A 20,435-nucleotide genomic window follows, 5' to 3' on the forward strand; every position below is an offset into this window, starting at 1 on the left:
ATGGAGGCTAATGGTAGTATACGCTTGTGCGCATATACACACACACACACACACAGACGCACTCTCTTTACGTTACAGCCTTTAGTTTACTTGCGGGCCAAAAGGTGTTCAGTAATCATGGACATGTTACCCTTTGGTATGGCAGCAGGGAATACCCACAGAGATGAGTGAATTTCGCAGTATGACTTATTATATGTAAATTCAATGATAGAACCAGGGAAATCCCCCATTGCCATATGTTTAGAGAACATTATCCATTATAAATATATAAACCCCAAAGCCGCCAACCCAAAGTAAACCCTTTTCCTTCTTGGCACTGTATCTATTCTTCCTATTGCTAACATACTGATTTTGTGTCAGGCACGTGTGGTTTACGGAATGGCATTAAAAACTGCTCCAACTGAAACTACTTGGCAGACGGCACATCCAACAGTGCAAGACCAAGACTGCGCAGCACTTGCTTACTGCAGCCTTTCCAAATCAGATTGAAAAGCACACTTTACGGTATGAACGGTATAAACAATGTGACGCTTATTATTGTTCAATTAAGTGGTTCACGGTATCTTTAACGGTATACCGTTATACCGTTACATCCCTACTGTCTCCCCACGGCACTTCCCTACTGGTTTCCCACCAGCACTTGTCCTTTCCCTACTCCCTTTACCCCTCATCTCCCCTACTTCTCTTCACTGCACTTGCACGTCCGAATGCCACAAGGCCTAGTATTACCACAATTGTATATCTACTGTTTTTAATACTGTTATTTTCTCCCCTGTTGCCTCCCCATTTAGTCTTTAGCACCTCAAAACACCATTTGGTTGTATAGGCGCATAACAAATGCTCAATAAATAAAATATGCTGATTCTGTTAGGTGTCAGCGCCTTGTGGACTGCTACCCCCTCCTGAAGGTAGGCAGTCGAGAAGGTTTGTGGACCTCTGGATGGCAGGAATGTCTCGAGAGTCACTGGATACGATCAATGAGCGTTGAACGAGCAAGAAGTAAAGATATAGTTTGGTAACAAATAAACTAATATATAACTCTTTGAAATGCGATCAACACAATGGTGGAAAAAGACATTCTGAGGACCATGATGCGTGAAGGACCAGGCATACAGTACATGCCAAAGTAGGGACATTATTACAAACACGCCCTGTTGACGCCCTTTTCCGATTGAAAAAACAAGTCATTTAATACTCAGCACCAACCACTAGATGTAGGCCTATGCAAACCAGGTGATTCTCAGCAGATCCACAAGCCTCAGAAATACATTTACAAATGGAGCAACACAAAATGAAAATGTCAATACAACTTTTTGTACCAACCCTCCTTGAGTTTCCTCGTGTTGCACCAGATTAGTAGTCAAGTCCTTATAAACCACAAAGTATAAAACATATAATGATAGTATTAATAGTGAGGTTAATATGCATTGCATTTTTGTTCACTGATATAGCAATACATTTCAATTGTTATATTGTACCTTTTAAAAAGACTACATACCCATGGACAAGCACAATAAAAAAAGCTTGCGATATAACCATTACCCGTGTATGTATTCAAACAATCCAATAAGATGACTTCCCGTTACAGTATCATCCTTCTGTAGAACAAGTTACGAGATAAGTAAATAAAAAAAAGTATACAAATGTATAAAGTTATACAATGTAGTTGAAGTACAGATCAAATACAGACTTATTTGTATTAACGGTGTTGATGACTACTCTGCAATTTAAAAAATGTAAGACATGAATAACAAATGTTTATTTATTTATTTTAAAATTTCTATCTTGGCATTTGTTGGGAGTTACAATAGCAGTGTGGCGGTGGCTGCCACCTGCGACATGATGCAAGCATCTCAATGTGAAATTAGCCATTTAAATAGAAACCATACAAAACTTTAACACATAACGTTCAACAATAACCATGATTGTCTCCTTAGGGTTGGTGAATAATTCAGCGTGGGAGAGTCTGTGGGGGATGAGGTGGGGAGGGCGAGGGCCAGGAAGGGGGGGGTGGGAGAGAGGGAAGGAGCATGAGAGTGGGGGGGATCAGTTCTGTTTCAGGTGATGGTCTGCAGAGGTGACTAATGGACGGATCAGGTAACATAGGGGTGGATCGTTCATGGGGGCTTTTCATCATTGAGGGGGTGGAACAGTGCCCATGTCAGGGCCTTCCAGTTGTCTAGTGCCTGGCTCGCATCCTCTGGGGATTTAGCGACACTGTCTTCCCAGGCAGAGGTTTCCGCCTCAACCCAGCGTTCCAGTTCATTATGCCGCACTTGGAATCGTGGGCCATCAAGCCGTTTCCACGCCATTGCGATGGTCCTCTTGGCCAGGATGCATGCCAAGTCCATAAGCTTTACAGTGTGTTTAACCGTGGCCAATCAGTAGTAGGTTCCTAGAAGGCACTAGCCTGGGGTCCATTCATATCTGGTCATGCCTGCCCTCCTGCAGGTCTGCTCCACCTCCTTCCAGAGTCACTGGGTCTTGGTGCATTCCCAGAACATGTGTAGTAGATCTGCTCTGTCCCTGTTGCACCAGGGGCAGTTAAGGGCACGGATGTTTGCTGAACTTCGCTATTCTAGCCGGCGTTAAGTAGGAGCGGTACAGTACGTTCAGTTGAATCAATTTGAATCTGGAGTTCCTGGATACCTCTTTAGGGAACGCCAGAGATCTCCCCGATTCACTTTCGGTCATTTCACGCCCCAGGTCTCTATCCCATTTGAGCTTCAGTTCAGGGCTGCGGGGGTTAGGCCTGTCTATTAAATGGCTATATATTTCAGACACTAGTCCCCAGCCCTCTCCCAAATTGTACAGCAATGTTACGACGGGGTTGGGTTCAGGTTCTTCAGGCCATATGTCCCACTTGTCTCGCGCTAGCTTCCGGATTATTTGGTACCACAGAACCTGACCGCTGGGTATGTCATCCTCGGATTGCAGTGAGAAGTCGCGGAAGGAGCCTTCATTGTACAAGTCTCCCCATGTGTACACACCCTTCCTTTCCCAGTATCTGATGGTTGCCAGGTCAAGGCTGTTTTGGCACAGGTCCAAGAGGAGCGGAATGTCCGGGGTGTATGCATGTTTCAAGCGGAGAAGTGACTGTTCTGTGCCACACCTGTCTCCCCAGAGAGGCAAGTAAAGGTGTTTCAGTTGGGAGGTGTTGAGATACCCAGATGAGCTCCTTCAGTCGGATTGGAGCGATTGGTTGCTGTAATAGTACGGTTTCCGAGGTGACATCGGCTAACCATTTGGCTACAAAGCGGAGTTGAGCGGCCAGATAGTACTTTACCAGGTCGGGAAGTTGAATGGCACCTTGTCTGTGTGGGAGAGTTAATGTGGTTAGTGCTATCTTGTGTCTGCCTTTGCCCCATAGGAAGTCTGAGTATCGTCTCGAGTAAGCGAAAGAAGGGGGCTTTGATGTGATAGTACACATTTTGGAATCCGTAGAGGAACCTAGTAAGAACAATCATTTTGATGATGGATGATCTGCCCATCATGGACAGAGGGAGTCGTGACCAGAACCCTATCGATTTGCGTACCGGAGGCAGTGCCGCGGCGATGTTATTTTCATGCATGCGTTTCGGTGTGTGTAGTATGTTGACTCCGAGATAGCGAAATTAAGTTGGTTGCCACTGTACATCTAGCGGAGGAAGGTCGTCAATGTGTTTGTCCTTGAGGGCAGCCAGCGGGAAGAGGCAGGATTTATGTCTACTGAAGCTTATTCCTGACACTTTGGCAAAATTGCCGAGGACCTCCAGCATTGTCGGGTCGTTCTGGTGCGGGTCTCTTACATAGAGCAGAACATCATCCGCGTATAGGGAGATAATGTGATCTACCCCGTGTAGCCATATGCCTGCATCGACAAGTTGTTTTCTGAAATAGATGGCAAGAGGTTCAAGCCCAAGTATATAAAGCATGGGAGAGAGCAGGCTACCCTGCCTAGTGCCCCTCTGTATGTCCCACGCTGTGGAGACAAGTCGTCCAGTCTTTACTCGTGCCTTTGGTTTGGTGTAGAGTACCTTGACACATCTGATGAATTTTTCCCCAAAGCCAAATTCAAGTAGGACCGCTATTAGCCATTCCCAGTAAATGGAATCAGACGCCTTAACGGCATCCAAGGACAGTAAGGCATAGGATCCCCCAGTTCGATAAGCCTGGGACGTGCTGAGTCTGCGAAGACTGGCTGTAGTGTTATGGCCTGGTACAAGGCTGTTTTGGGCTGGGTGCACTATTTCTCCTATTACCCTAGAGAGACGCTTGGCAAGGACAGTGGTTAATATTTTGACATCGTAATTGAGCATTGCGAGTGGGCGGTAGGAGTCGCAATCTTCTGCAGATTTGTTGGGTTTGAGCATCAGGATAACCAGCGTCTCACACATGCTCTCGGGTAAAATCCCCAGTTTGTACGCTTCCTGGAAGACCTTGTGCACTAGCGGGGTTAGATTTGGTTCGTAGGTTTTGTAAAATTCTGTTGGTAGCCCATTACTACCCGGGGCTTTGCACGTGGCCAGGGATTTGATTGCTTCAGGTATGTCTTCCATGGTGATGTCCGCACCCAGAATTTCACTGTGTGTGGGCGACAGCCTAGGCAGCCCTATCTCTTCCAGTGTGTCCGATATCTCGTCCGGGGATACTTGGTCTTCATGGGAATACAGCTGGTCGTAGAATTGTTGAAAGGTGTCATTGATGCCTTGTTGGGTTTGATGCAGCGTGCCCTCTGAGCTTTTCAGGGCCACGGTTAGGTGCTTGGGGTGTTCCTTTTTGCATAGAAAGGCTAGTAGCCTGCTGGGCTTGTCTGCTTCGATGTGCGCTCTGTTGGTTCTGTTGGTAGTCCAATTTGGCGAGTCTGTCCCAGGCTTTCTTACATTCGGTTCTGATTTGCTTGAGTTTGTCCTCTTCCCGCTGGGCGCCTTGGGTGTCGGACACCAGCTGTTCAATTTCGTTTTCCCACCGCTCCAACTCAGTTCGCAGACTTTTCCTGATGCCTCCAGCCTTCGCTATGATTTCTCCACTTATGACTACTTTTAGGGCGTCCCATAACGTGCTTAGATGTTCCACGCTGCCTTTGTTCTCCTCTATGTAGTTCTCTAGGGAAACTCTGAGGTCATCTCTGAATGCTGGGTCCTTTAGCACTTCTGTAGGCATTCTACATGTGGGTATTGGAGATCTGGGGCCTGTGATGCTCCATTCTACCGTTAGCGGCGAGTGATCAGAGATGGATCGGCCTAGGTATTGTGCCGTGTCGATCTGGGGTAGGTTCTCTCTACCCGTGAAAACATAGTCTATCCTAGTGTGGGGATTGTGTGGAGATGAGTAGAAGGAGTAGCCTCGATCCTCTGGGTGCAGCTCTCTCCAGACGCCCACTATGTCTAGACGGTCCAGCATGATATTCAAGGCCATGGTAGACGCTGGCTGTCCTCCGGGAGGGTGTGGATCTGTCAAGTTCTGGGTTGCTGATGCAGTTGAAATTACCTCCCCAGATGAAAAATCTGTACCTGTACTGTGTGATCTTAGCATACATCTGGTTTAAATGTGCTGGAATGTTGCTGTTGGGGAGGTATGAATTCACGATGCATATTTCGGTCTGCTCAATATGGCCCCATAGTATCACGTACCTTCCCTCTGGATCTGATTCAACCTTAGTTAGATGAAAGGGGATTTGAGGGCTGATCCATGTGAATATCCCTCTGGCTTATTTAGAATATATGGCACCAAATCATTACCCACCCCAGTGTGTTTGCAGCGTTACGGCTGATTCCTTTGTCATTGTGAGTTTCCTGCAATAGGGCCAGGCCGATCTTCCTATGCAGGTAAGATTTGATGCTGTTTCAGCGAAGGTAGGTACCCAGTCCCCTTACATTCCAGGTTGTGGTCATGGTAGTTTGTGGGAAGGATTCAAGTGTTCGTTCCCTGCTATTCCACCACACTTGCTCGGTGGTCGGGGAGCTCGGACGCATCTTTTCCAGGTAGCCTAGTGCCTGCTCGTCCACCCCTTTCCCCCGCTCCCTTGCTGAAGGCATCATTTTGAATCTCAGAGACAGTTCAACAGTTTCAACTTCCACTCTTGTGAGTGGTTTAACAGAGTAACGCAACTGTGAAATAAGACTGAACAAAAAACTGCTTCTAGCAGGTGCTTGTAACTGGCAACGCTCAGGTTATGATATGATATAATATATTTTATTTGTATCGCGCTCATTACACAGGTGTTTCAGAGCGCGACTAGGCAAGGGAGGGGAAACAAGGGAGAACACAATAACGATCTTACTAGGCCCAGTGACATTGAGAACGCACAAGTGCATGGGAAGGGGAAAAGGGAAAAAGTGCATGGAAGGGGGAGAGTGGAAAGTGCACAGCAGAGGAGAGTAGATAAATAAATAATAAATACAAATAAAAAAAATAGAAAGGAGGCAATAAACAGTGATAGTGCGGCCAGAATGTGGCAAGTGCTGTGTTTATGGCGAAAGACTGGGTAAGTCTGATAAGTGCAGAAAAGAAGAAAATGGGGTGGGGGGGCTGTATGGGTACAGATACAGTCCATCCAGTGCAAGGGGTGGCCGGGAGGCAATGAAGGAGGGTGGCAGGGTGAGCAGGTACCTGGACCCAGAGGAAAGAGGATGGCCAGGTGCACAGTGCCAAGAGAGAGCGGGTCAGCAGGGGAGAGGGGGAGATGGTTCTCCTCAAGTTTTAGAGTGGCAGGGAGGCTGTTCCAGAGGGAGGCCCCAGCCGAAGATGGAGATCTACCCCCGGCTCGTTTCTTTGAAAAATGATTAACCTGGAGGTAGTTAGAGGTAGAGGAGCGAAGAGCTCGAGAGGGGAGGTATTTGCGGAGGGATAGCTGAAGATATTTTGGACCCAGGCCCCAGAAAGCCTTGTGGACGATGCAGAGGGTTTTGAATTTAATCCTTGCATTCACCGGGAGCCAATGGATAGATTTCAGAGCTCGAGAGATATGATCCCAGGGCTTGAGGCCAAGGACAAGTTCCTGCGTCGATTGGACCTTTCCGGGTCGTTAGGCGCAGGCGTTGTGCCGGCATCTGGCCTGCGCAAGTTCTGTGGGGGTGGATTGTGGTGAGCAGCATGTGTAAGCCCCGGAGCTCTGTCCGGAGTAGTTAACAGTAGTGTCGCAACTTTAATCACATGTGTTGGCTTGCGTTTCCATTTACTTCTGTGGGCAGTATCACTGCAGCAGCAATTGGAGCTGGTTGCTGTGCATCATATATCCTTGCGTTATCGTGTGTGGGCTTGAATGGATTTTGCTATTTTCACCTGGTACCTTTTTGCGGTATGGTTTCATCTTCTCCGGCTAACTTGTTATGCTCTAGCCACATATTTGCAGCATCAGGTGTCTCTAGGAATGTCGCTTTTCCATTGTAGATGACCTTCAAGCAAGAAGGGTAGAGCAGCATATATTGGATATTGAGTTCTCGCAGTCTTGCCTTCACTGGCACAAAGGAGTTCCTTGCGCGCTGGACTGCGAGGGTGTAGTCCGGATACATAACTATTTTGGAATTGTTTTGTGTAATCTCTCCCCCCTCTCTTGAGTGCTTCAATATAATTTCTCTGTTGCGAAAGTTTTAAATCTTCGCAATCATTGGGCGCGGGTGCGATCCTGGTGGAGGTCGTTTTTGTAGAGATCTGTGGGCCCGTTCCACAGAGAATCCCTGGGTGAGTTTTCCGGCCCCAATTTCCTGCAGGAGCAAGGTCTCCACAAAGTCTGTCGGGCTCGACCCCTCCATGTCTTCCGGTATGCCAAGTATTTGTATATTGCTTCGGCGGGCGCGACCCTCCGCTTCTTCCAATCGTGCTTCCAGTTGGGCCACTTTCATCTCAAGCTTCTGGACCTTCGTCTGCAGGTCGGAGGTGGTCTCTACGTTACTCTGTAGGCTAGCTTCTGTGGTGGTTACCCTTTCTGTCAGGTTGCGGGCATCTTGACGCATCAGCTGCATGTCCGTCTTGGCCTCCTCAATTTTGGTGTCAATAAATGACCTGAGCACCGCTATGGCTTGAAGCACCGGTGTGTCCTTGGGCTCTTCGCCGGAGGCAGATGGTTCCTCATCCGAGGCTGCTTCTGAGTATGGTTGTTGCTTGGGCTTTGCCGTTGCGAATGATTCCATTATATATAATTTGGGCTTGTTTTTAGGAGGGGGGGGGGACATCTTGATGTGTCTTCGCGGTCTATCGTAGTGGTATTAACCCAGGCTAGGGCCTGTTATCTAGTGATTGTGTGACCGTTGTGCAGGTCACAAGCGGGGCTACTTCCAGTTTTCGGGGGGGGGGGCTTGGCGCATCCACGTTGAGCTGCTGCACTTTTTGTGGTGATGTTACTGTGATAATATTATTCAGTGTATTTGTCCTGGGGCCGTGCAGTACTCAGGCGTGTTTCAGTCCTGCCGGTGCACCTCTGGATTTCGTGGCAGAACGCCTGCTGGCACTGCAGACCTTCTCTTGCTTTCCGGAGTCTGGGGCTCGGCGAGGGTCCAGGCACCAGGACCTTATATTGGGTGTTGGAGTTATATGGTGGAGAGGGCAGTGTCCCACTATGTATTAGCCATCAGTGTCTGCAGGCGAGTCTGATTATAGTACAGGCTGAGGTAGGGTGTCCGCTCAGGGTCGGGAATTTCGCTACAGTTCTTTGCTGTTTTTAGCCATGTTATGGCTTGCCTGGCTGTGGTTATCAGTTTACTTTCAGGGACATTAGGGTCCCCCGAGTGCTCTCATTCAGCCAGTGCGAGCAATGGGGGCTGGCCTCTGTAAGGGTGGGCAGCCTCTTCCCTCAGTGGGTCTTTTCCCAGCCTCTAGGTGGGCCCCAGCAGCCCAACGCTTCCCCGGATTCGTGCTGAGATGTCCACCACCCACTTATCTTGGCCGTCAGTACACAGCGCAGGGTGAGGCTTCAGTTAGCCACTCTCTGCTTTGCCTGCGTTCAGGCCTGCCTCCTTGCTGGAGTCCCGCATATGCGCTTATTTTCCCAAGGGGACTCTCTCACCTTGAATGGTGCTCCGGTTTTTCAGGCTGCGGCGCCCAACTGGTCCAATGCCTGGATTCGCTCTCCTGCATGCCCTGTTGCTCCGCGATATCGGTCGGGGTGACCGCCCACACTGCAGGTCTGTTCGCGGCTCGTCTCGGAGGCTGACTCGCTGGGCGCTCTTGCAGTTGGCCGGCCGAATCAGTGCTCTCTCAGCTGGGCGGCTTTGCCGGTTCTCCGCTGCGCCGGCCTCAGGACCCTTTGTTGCCGTGGCTGGGGCCGCTGTGCGCCGTCTTCTCAGGTCACAGTAAGCAGTCTGGGCGGGAAGCTCGGAGTCCAACGGTGCCGTCCACTGATCTCGGCATCCGTCGGGTGCTCCGCTCTTGATACGCCCTTCCCCCTGCGCCTCTTAGGCTGCCGCTCCGGTCGCCACCTTTTGTGCCTGGGGGTCCTCTTTTGGGGGCTCCGTTTCACATGAAGCCTGCTCCGATTTTCTGTTTCTTCAGCCGCGGCGTGCAGAAAAAACTTCCGCTGCCATCCGATAGTGCTTATAAGGCTCAATGTGGATAAACACTACAGTTGTCAAGGATCGTACTGGATTCCGGACGGAGCTCCTCTGAGACTTGCCTTCACTCCATGAGCTCAGGCCATGCGCGCCCATAACAAATGTTTCATAAAAAATAAAATGGTTGTACCTCGGTAGTATCATATGGAACAGACGTAAAAGCGAGCCAAACAGGTTCCTACTGTGGATCCAATATAAATACATATACTATCACAATCACCAAGTATGAGTGCAAACAGCTGTTTGATAACCCAGTCTTTGTTGTGAGTCTAGCACATGTAAAGATGTTTAGGAGGATGCAAATAAAGAACGATTGTAAAACCCACAAAAAACAGAAATGCATTAATGCTCACCCTCAACAGTGCACGATAAATGTCATGACACTGCAGAAATTATGTTTTCATACTTGTTCAATATGTTGATGATAGACGAGACCAAATTGAATAAGGAATTAAACGAAAATACCAACATGCATAATAAATGAGCATCTTGCGAACCACATGTTATGCTATTGTATATACAGGCAAAATTCTCTAACATACATACATTCTCAGTACAACACATGTTGTCATAACTCTTCATTCTGATCAGTTTGCAATGATGTGCACAATAAGGAAGTCCCGGTCTTCTCCTGCAGAGGAGGTACTGATATGTTAATGTTAACATGTATTTGTACAGCGCACTGTCACCAACGGAATTGGTCCCCAAGTGCTCAGGTGTATCTGCAAACAAGAAGGTGGGGGGGGGGGGGAGGTGGTTAGTCAGGTGGAGAGGGAGTAAGATAGTGAGAGGGTCCAGTTGGCAGCTTCAGTTCAGGTTTCACTGTGTGCCGAGCTTGAGTGCGAATATCGGATCGATGTGAGACCTCCTGTGCTGCTGGTGTGGCTTATGTGTTGATTGATTGTTGCGATTTGGTGAAGTGCGTGCTGTTTTCTGTGCTATAGGGTGGTTGTGTGGATTTTTGGGTGAGATAAGCTTGCAGAGGTTTGAGCTTCTGGGTTAGTGGGTTATTTACTAGCCCTGGTTCCCTTCCTGTCTACTCGTTGTCAGGGATCCATTGCTGCTTGTGTTGACTTTGCAGGCCACAATAATATTGACATATCATCCTTCCCCTTCCATCCTGATCTCTCCCTGATCGTTCTTTGATATGATTCCAGATTTCTATCTTTCAATTGCTAGGATATGCCGTACATTGGTCTTCCCTTACGTGAGTGGATGGGTGGTAGCTTATGGAGACGGTGGGGATCGGTATCCTCTCTCAGCTTTGTTTAGCTGTGTAAGTGCCCCCTAGGCATTCTTCCTAGTTACGGGTTAATGAGCCAAGATTTGAGGAGTTTTCTGAATAGGAGGTGAACTCTCGTGTTACGTATGTTCTTCGGCAGATCGTTCCAGGTTTTTGGGGTAAGGTGGGAAAAGGAGGATCCTCCAAATGTTCTTGTGTTGAAAGGTTTTGGTTCCAAATGGATGTCGCTGCTGGATTCAAGTGGCCTTGTTAGGCGGTGTAAGTTTAATTTTACTCTTAGGAACTCTACGCCTTCGCCGTGGATTGCTCTGTGCGTTATGCACATTGATTAGCTCTTTTATTGGCAGCCAGTGTAGCGTTTTCAGTGCTGGTGTGATGCCTTCTATTCGAGGTAATTTGAGCAGCAGTCTAGCTGCCACATTTTGTATGAGTGGAGTTTATTTAGGAGTTGTTCTGGCATGCCCAGATATAGGCTATTGGCACAGTCTACTCTGGACATGACGAGAGTGATGACGGTGAGTGTTTTGTTAGCAAATGACAGGAATGGTAGGATCCTTTTTTTCTGCTTGCAGGAGAAATAAGCATTTTCTTGATTAGAGTGTTTACTTGTGGCGCTAGGGTAAGTTTGTTGGTCATCAAGAATCCCAGGTTAAAAAAAAAAATATATATATATATATATATATATATATATTTTTACAAATAGACGATGGAGCTGGGGTTGGGCCAAGTTCTGTTGGACAGGGGATGTAGTGGTTGTCTACTCTATTTTTTGTGAAGATCATAATTTCTGTTTTGCCTGGGTTGAGTTTGAGGCAGTTCAAGTTCATGCAGTTGTAGATTTCACAGAGGCAGTTCTCCAATGTATTTTCTTCTTGTGCTTTTTGTATTTTGTAAACTATGTGTGTCATCAGCGTAGTTATAACAGGCGAGGCTGTGTCTTTTAATGATCCCGATTAGTCGAGACAGGTAGATGTTGAATAATAGCGGGGAGAAGGAAGATCCTTGTGGTACTCCGCACAAGGACTTGTGGGCTGGATTTGAAAGGTTTGATCCATATGGTTTCTGTTCTGTTTGTTAGGAAGGATTTGATCCATAGTAAGGCACGGTCAGTGAGTCCAATTTCTTCCAATCACATGATAAGGATGTTGTCGTTAACTGTGTCGAATGCTGCAGAGAGGTCCAGAAGTATCAGCGCGGTACTCTTGTCTGAGTCTGTCTTTGTCTTTAGATCATTCCTAAGTGAGAGAAAAGCTGTTTCTGTTCCCCTCATCGTTCTAAAGCCTACTTGTGCCTGATCCAGTAGGCGGTGCTCTCCTATGAAATCTTGTTTTTTTATATATGTATGTTTCCAGCAGTTTAGCAAGGTATGTTGGAGATAGGTCTGTAGTTGGAGGTCCTCCACGTTTCCTGCTGTGTCTTTGAGGAGCAGTTTGATGTATGCTGATTTGAAGGATTGTGGCACTTTCCCTGTTGAGATTGATTGGTTGAAGATGTTTCTGTAGTATTCCATTGTTGTTCCTTGTGAGAGGATTGATTTGTATACGTTTGGGGGGCAGTGATCTGTGGGGGAACCTATTCTGTTGCTTTTATTTACCAGAATGACAAATGTCTCCACTGGTAATTGGGGGAAGCTTCTGAAAAAAAACTCTGGCGTTCCTCGTAGGGATGGGTGGGTTTGCATATTATCGTTGCATCATCTGCTTTGTATGGTCTGTTGGATGGTCTTGATTTTGTTTTTAAAATGGTCTGCAAGGTCATTGCATAGTTTCTCCGATGGTATTGGAGTCTTGGTGCAGCCAGGTGGGCTTTTTATTTCCTTTATGATTTTAAAGAGTTCTTTTTGGGTATTTGGCACTTTGAAGAGTCATGTAGCATTCCGGTGTGTAGACATCAGCGTGAAGACTTGGCTCATGTATTGCCGTTTTGCACTGGATATGCAGGGATTCGTAGACTAACTCTGATACCGGCTCTAGAGCAGAGATCCGCCATTATAAAGTAGAACTCACTATTCTTTTGAGCACGGACTGTTTTCACTGCTTGGGCCCTGCTCTCCGTTCTGAAGAGAGCAATGCATTTTAGAAAGGGGTTGATGAGGCTCCAGGGGGATGGAGGCCCTTAATGACACGGTGGAATGTTGGGGGAACTTTTTTTAGTGTCAAAAAAAATCTTTCCTTTTTTTAAGTAACGGAATTATTGGATTAGTGGTCTTGTAATACCTCTCAATATTATTGTAATGTGGTTAGATTTAAGAATGTACGATATGGTATTTTGCACTTGATTTTAAGGAATTATTTATGAATTGTGATCTCTCTTCGATGTATGTAATATTGTTGTCTTGTATTTGATGGATCTTTGCATCCGAATAAACTTGTTTGACTGACTTAGTATTTCCTCAGTGCTTTTTGTATTTCCTTTTTGTTTGAGCGGATATGCTGCCGGAGTTTGAATTTCTTTCCGTCATCGTATTTCCAAGTCTCTGATGTTCACAGATGTATAAGAAACAAAGTTTAAAGTTATGAACAAAATATTTTTTGGAATGGATTTTAGTGGATGAGCATTACAGCAGACATTTTGGAAGAAGATATAGTTATGGTGAGAGGAATATAAATTCAATATGTTTTTCTATTTTATAGTTACCTTTCAGTGTGTATGCTGAAAGAAAATAGGAACAGTACTCTGGAGCGACCCTTTTTCGTAAACCTGGCAGATTCATATATATCCGATGAAAAGTGCATGTTGCACATGTGGAAGCTTTCTACCTTTACATCCCCAAATACATCATTGGCTCTGCTGTCAACCTTGGAATATTCTAAGCAACAGTTGAGCAACAACACTCTTATCAATGACATGTATTTCGGAAACACATGCAGCACTTTACCGGGAGTCTCAGCATGACTGAAGTTTGGACATTGAAAAATAGAACAGGAAGGCCTTTTAGTCTAAAAATTAAGTTCTGAAATGTATTTTTATGGCTGTAAATGATTGACAAAACAATACATTATAAAGTTAAAGCATAACAAAAGAATATGGTAGTTACAAAGAAAAACAAAAATTGCAATGTGAATTAAAAACAGATCTACAAACACATTAAGAACAGAAAATAAGATAATACATTTCTCAAATTTAAATAAGAATACAACATGAAACAAGACATGAAATACCGGTTGTTTAATGATCAAAGGAGTGATTTGGCATTTAAGACAAATTCCTGGGAGAGGATAATTTCAGTAGTCAAAAGCGAAAGTGGTCTGGGTCTGCCTATGGATTAGAAGTTGCCTTTATACACTGGGTTGAAGGGTTTTATACATGAAACAAAGGAGAACACCGAAAGGGCTGTCCTATAATTCTGTTGGATAGTGGTTATTGGGGGCTGGCAATGCATTGATATGTTATGACACTATGCTATGTCTAAATTTTGTAGTGGGGCAGTGGTGGTGTTGCAAAAAAAAGGGAGGGGAAATGTCTCACTCCCGTGCAGGAACAGGAAAAATTATAATAATAATGCTTCTTTGCAGGGACAGCCTTCAAAGCAATACATGTGGTCTGCGGTGACCATTTGGCCAATGGCATCTGAAGCAAGATTCCTTGTGTTGGTCATTATGTACGGCGGCCCCCACTGGTGGCTGGCCCCCACTGTCAGAGCTCAACTAAAGTGAGCCTTGCCTTTGATTAGGGGAGGGTCTCAAAATTATGTGAGGAGAAATATCTTGGTCCACCTGCAGACCTGGTGAGATATGTTGATTCCCATAGACAGCCTTCAAAGTAGACGCTTTGGACAATGTCTGCGATAGTCATTTGGCCAAAGACATTTGATGCAAGACTCCTTTGTGTTGTACATTATGTTCGGCAGTAGGGCGATCATGGCACCCTACATGACCAGTAGCCCACACCCTTTAACAGAGCTTGCTTAAATGAGCTTTGCCTTTGATTCGGTGCAGGGTATCAAGATAATGCGTTTCCATCCACCTGCAGATCTGGTGGCATATGTTTGTTCACAGGGACACCATTCAAGGAACCAGCGTTATACACCCCATATGGTTGATGTATGCTGTGAATGGATTTTGAAATTAGTTAGCACTTTGGCTTAAAGCGCTATATAAATTCAATAAACATACTAGGAGGACCACTGGTGCAACTTCCCTGAATATACTGCAATGCATGTGAGGGTCTCAAATTAAATTCAGCCCATCCCCATTTTGACAAGTTTAAAGCCCGATACATTTAATGTGAGGGTACATTAATATTTTGACGACACAAACATGTATAGTATGTCTGATACTTAGCTACTCACTGTGGATGAAACTTAGAAAATTAAACTAAAAAACCTAACCAAATACAATAAGTAACACGATACAGAGTTCCGGCACTCTTCCAGATCACAGCTTTCACATAGGTACCCTTATTAGTCATAAAATATAATACATACTTACATTTTTATCTTTAAAAACCATAATTGAGCGACAACATATGGTTCCAGAATGGTGCATATACAGTCTGACTTACAATAAAATTATGAGGTAATCTAATGTAATTTCCATACATGAAGCACACACCAAGCAAAATAGAGAAATTATACAGAATATAAACATGACCATTTTGTAATGAGCTTATATACGGTATGGTTTGGCTTACTTCAACAATAGCTTTAAGATTGTGATCACCCATAAATATTTACAACATTAGTGTATTTAGAAACATGTTAGAACATCTTCTTGGTGTGCACTTGAGCTCACTTTACTCACTCGTATTCATAAATGTAAAGCCTTACAATGTGCACTTAGTGAGGTGATCAAAACACATATTTTTTCAAAGGGAAAGCAATATGCAATGGGGTCTCATAGAATCCATGTGGTTGTCATGTCACATGTCCATTTATACATTGGTGTATGATGTAGAATATCATTTTTGGATAACCGAGTACAAAGAAACATGACTGGAGCAAGTTCCTAGGTTAGTTGTAGTAACAAAATTCATTGAAAAGAAGAACACAAAGATACTATTTAAAAAAAAAAAAGACTAACAATTATTACTTATATAAAAAAAAGTGGAATGATAAATAAAACTACATGTTGTATTACCGGTATCGCTGGGAAATGACTCCCTTATGACTCGTACAATACATACAGGTATGACTCTAGAGACTGACCCCCAATCTTGCATGAATCGCCACGTCCATGCTCTATAGGCCACAAATGTGTAACATTCATGGAAGTACATTTTTGCTCATTTTTAAAAAAGTATACAGTGATAGAATCATGCAACAATAAAACGTGTTGATCAAGGGAGTTTAACAACAAATGGATAGAAGATACATACAATTATAAGCTAAGGTCATTAAATTAGTCGCTGGACAGTCTCTAAATTGATTTATTTAACAGCCATACATTTTTATGTTAGATTCGCCTTGTGACAAACATTGTAGATTTTTTGGGGAAAAAAAACATAACAATTAGCTGACCATAAAAATATTAGTATAAATCTGATAATTCAAATATAGGGAACAGTTCGATCCACATTGTGAAAGAATTTCAAAGCAAATCATAAAATTGTATTACATAAAACAATACTCATTGCTGGGACTGCGAGGGCAAACGGTGCCACGAAGTTTGTGCATAAGCATCACAGCATTCTCGGAACCGAACGTGTAAAACATGCTGCCCTGAAATCTCTTCGCTGAGTTACACAGAGTGGCAGTGAATCATCTTCTGACATGGAGGCTATTCAAGTGGACTTTTCACCTCAAAAGGTATTTTTGATTAAAGTTGGCAACACTCGACAATGATTGCAGGTACACAAAGTGGAAAGGTCTTCCATTTGACTCGGAATCTGGGGAAATCTTCGCTAGCATCATCTAGAATAGTTGTTTTTGGCTTTGTCTTGCAAGCATTTCCTCCTCTGTGTATTCCAGTTCATAAATGAACCCTGGGCACTGGCCATGATACATGTTAAGATGGATTTTTAGAATTTGGCCTAGTGGACAGATTTTAGGAGGTCACCCTAGTCTTAGTGAACAGGAAACTCAGAGGTTTGCCAAAACACAAATCAAGGTACATGGATGAGCAGTCAAGGCTTACACTCGCGAGCGTGTGAAAGGAGAGAGGCCCTCAATGAGTCCCACAGAGTATGGCACACAATAATTCAATTTAGACAGCAAGTAATAAACAGAGTTATTTATTATAGGCTTTCTGGACAAACAATATCAGGTATAATTATCGCACAATACCCTATGATACAAATAAATACATTCACCATAGGTTCAAATATATATCGAATGACTTATTCAACAAAGCAGGTAAGTGGATCTGATGTAATAAATGATAGGACAAGATCACAAGTCTTTAGCAGTCAAAACCTTAAGAATGGGCCTTGTGCCCTAATGTCACATGAGCCACAATGTTTCTCACCAGAATGTTGCCTCTGCAGGCAAGTTGTAATTTACTTGTGTTGATTATAGTTGAAACTGTTCCTCAACAATTTTACTAAAAGGTAATTGTTTTCTTGTATTTCAGGATTTTAATATTAAAAAGGTGAGTGGAATGGACGTTATGAGACAAAGGTACTCATCCCCAATGTTATCCTACGGCGGACAGGGAGAGGGGCAGATAGACTATGGTTACTAAACCTGCCCCTGCCCTCCCACTCCCACCCCCGATTTTCCCAAGCGGTCGTGGATTGTCTGGGGGTTACTGGGGATCGTTCTTACGCCACTGCTTCCAGTGAAAGATGCCCTGGAGTAGCGGGTTTGAGGATTGTTCTGGCTGGGTGCAGGTGCAAGATGCAATCTCTGTCAAAGAAATGGGTTTAGTGTGATTACAAATACATTTGGTCGAGGGGGAACCAACCAGATGTTGGAAAAACAGGAACTTCTTGTTGGATTAGTGTCAAGCTGTGGTAAGCGAGAGCAAAGGGGCCAAATTGATGTACATTAGCGACTATTTTAAAATGTTCTAGGTACAGTATTTTAAATTTAATAAAAGCAGTCACTAGTGAGCCTAACAGTGAAAAATTAAGTTCCTAGCATTAGGCTAGTACATTAGTTCAAATATTTTTAAAACTAGTTACCTTTCACACAAATAAAAATAAAATCCATTTGACATCCAACCTAAGAACACCAATGGATATTTCAGAAATCAGTTTTGACACAAAAGAGCAACATTTCACCCATCAGGAACATGGTAGGCATTTTTAGCATTCGCCTAAATGACACAAGTCTGCATAAAGATTCATATTCAACCAGCACGTAATTTTAGAAACCCAACGTTGCAGTTTAAAAAAAAATAATAATCCATCTCTGCATTCCATATCCAAACCTATCCGTGGCATTACTGTACTTTAAAAATATGTGGTAGGTGTCAAATACCTTTCTTTGTTCACAAAAGGATCAGTGGCAAACTGATCCCATCAACAAAAAGATAATGGATTAAGTAATAAATAAACTGTGGGCCAACACGGTACCCACTCTGGGCCTTGCAGACAGCCACACAAGTCAATAATTAAATCTTTATTCTTATTGGCTGAACTCACCATGAGAAAAATCCAGGCTGGGATTAGCATTAGAACGGCGGCTGCACTGGTGTAGAACTGCAACTCAGGGGGGCTAATGAAAGAAGGTAAATTACAGGATTAAAAGAAAACAAGAGAATGACAGACATTTTTAACATAATATTGCAACCATTTAAATTTAAGCAAAAAACAACATTTTAGTATAGTGAAAAGGCACCAACATGCATTTCGTCTATGCTAATAGAGCCTTCAATCTCCTGCAGAATCTATAGCCTAAAGGGACTTTTCACATGCCCTGCTCTCGTGGGACAAGCCACATGAGACAGAAGTACATTTTAAAGACGACCTGCTTTGTTAAAATAGGCTTGTTATACATTCCTAAATTTTCTAGAAGGAACAAGTTACTTACCTGTAACTGTTGTTCTCCAGCATGGGTCTGGCATGGATTCAGATGCTCATGAATGAGTATTCCCTGTCGTCAGGCTCGGAATCCTCGGTAAAGAAGAACAAGTTACTTCTTACCTTGTAACGTTCTTTCGATGGGATGTTCCTCCGACGTATTCCTTATCTTAGATACCTCCTTCCAGCTTTGCTGGCCTCGGAAAATTTTTCTCTAGAGGACGCTGCGCGCCAACATCCGCGGAGTCGATGTCCCTCGACAGCCGCCGTATCGACGTCATCCTGCCTATAAAGGCCGCGCGCAGCGTCCGTTGCTCAGTTATGTTTTGTAGCCCACAATTTTTCTTTCTGGACTAAACTAATCACCCTGAAGGAGCGTAAGCTGCAACAACAAGGGAAGTAGTACTGCGGGGATGGATGGGAGGGTCGATAAGGAATATGTCGGAGGAACATCCCATCGAAAGAACGTTACAAGGTAAGAAGTAACTTGTTCTTTCCCGGTGGGAACGCATACAGAAGTGGAAACTCCCAGTCCACTATGAACGAGTCTCCCAGAGCTCCTCTTGGGGGAATTTCCCTTTAACAGAACAGATCGCACTTCCTGTTGACACTGGTGGCAAACAGATCCACCTGAGGGGTTCCCCAAAGGGCGAAGATCTCTTGAAGGACTTCCTGAGCTAGTTCCCACTCGTGGGAGACTGTGCTCTGCCTGCTCAGAGCGTCAGCTGTCAAGTTCTTCTCTCCGGCTAGGTGAACTGCCGATAGAGAGATTCCTTCTTGGATTGCCCAAAACCAGAGCTGCATCGCCTCTCTGCACAGAGGTAGTGGTCCTACGCCTCCTCTTTTGTTGAGGTAATGCATGGCCACTGTGTTGTCCGTCATTATCAGGACATTCTTCCCTTGTACAGCTGGCAGGAACGCCTTCAGCGCAAGTCTGATGGCCATCAGCTCTAACAGGTTGATATGTAGTCTGGACTCCGATGGAGACCAACGACCGCTGATGGTCAAGTCGTTGGCGTGGGCTCCCCACCCCGTGAGTGAGGCATCCGTGACTACTGTTATCTCCAGCCAGGGTTGCTAAAACTGTTCTCCTTTCAGAATGTTCTCCTGACAGGCCCACCACTGAAGGTCTCGAGCCACCCTGTCGGGAACCTGAAGAAGATCTGTCATTCTTCCTGAGAATTGTGACCACAGAGTCCTCAGTGCCCACTGAAGGGATCTCATTCTCAGGCGAGCCTCTGGCACTAGGAAAATGCAGGATTCCATGAGGCCTAGCAACCTCAAAAAGTCGAAGGCTGGGAGACGTTGGGCATTTTGGAACTTGGTAACCATCTGTAGAATATCTTGAGCCCTCACCTCTGGTGGCGAGGCTTTTCACAGGGAAGTGTCCAGGATCGCTCCGATGAACTGGAGTCTCTGCGATGGTATCATTTGTGACTTCTTTAAACTGAAGAAGAAGCCCAGTCTGTGAAGGGAGTGGCAAACGTGATTTAGCTGGATCTGAGATTGCTCTGAAGATACAGCCCTGATTAACCAATCGTCCAGGTAGGGGTAGACGTGAATCCCTTCCCTCCTTAGACTTGCAGCCACTACCGACATTAACTTGGTGAAGACCCTCGGGCGGAGGTCAGCCCAAATGGCAGCACTCGAAATTGATAATGAGAGTTGCCAATTGCGGACCTCAGGTATTTCCTGTGTTTGAGATGGATAGGCACATGGAAATAAGCGTCCTGAAGGCCCAGAGCTACCAACCAGTCCTGGAA

At 44.9% G+C, this 20,435-nt stretch overlaps 1 protein-coding gene across 4 annotated transcripts in view; it reads right to left on the reverse strand.

The window, feature by feature from the left end:
• The window catches only part of LOC138472142 (solute carrier family 35 member E2A-like), a 741,922-nt gene that overhangs the window by 245,352 nt on the left and 476,135 nt on the right, over positions 1-20,435 (reverse strand). For all 4 annotated transcript variants that reach the window (XM_069610155.1, XM_069610156.1, XM_069610157.1 and 1 more), the window contains exon 7: positions 18,295-18,367. In XM_069610155.1, coding sequence (XP_069466256.1) covers positions 18,295-18,367 — 73 coding nt within the window. The remainder of the gene's footprint in view (positions 1-18,294; positions 18,368-20,435) is intronic.

The sequence above is a fragment of the Ambystoma mexicanum genome, chromosome 8 (assembly GCF_040938575.1).
Source record: "Ambystoma mexicanum isolate Mex_15411 chromosome 8, UKY_AmexF1_1, whole genome shotgun sequence".
Taxonomy (NCBI): domain Eukaryota; kingdom Metazoa; phylum Chordata; class Amphibia; order Caudata; family Ambystomatidae; genus Ambystoma; species Ambystoma mexicanum.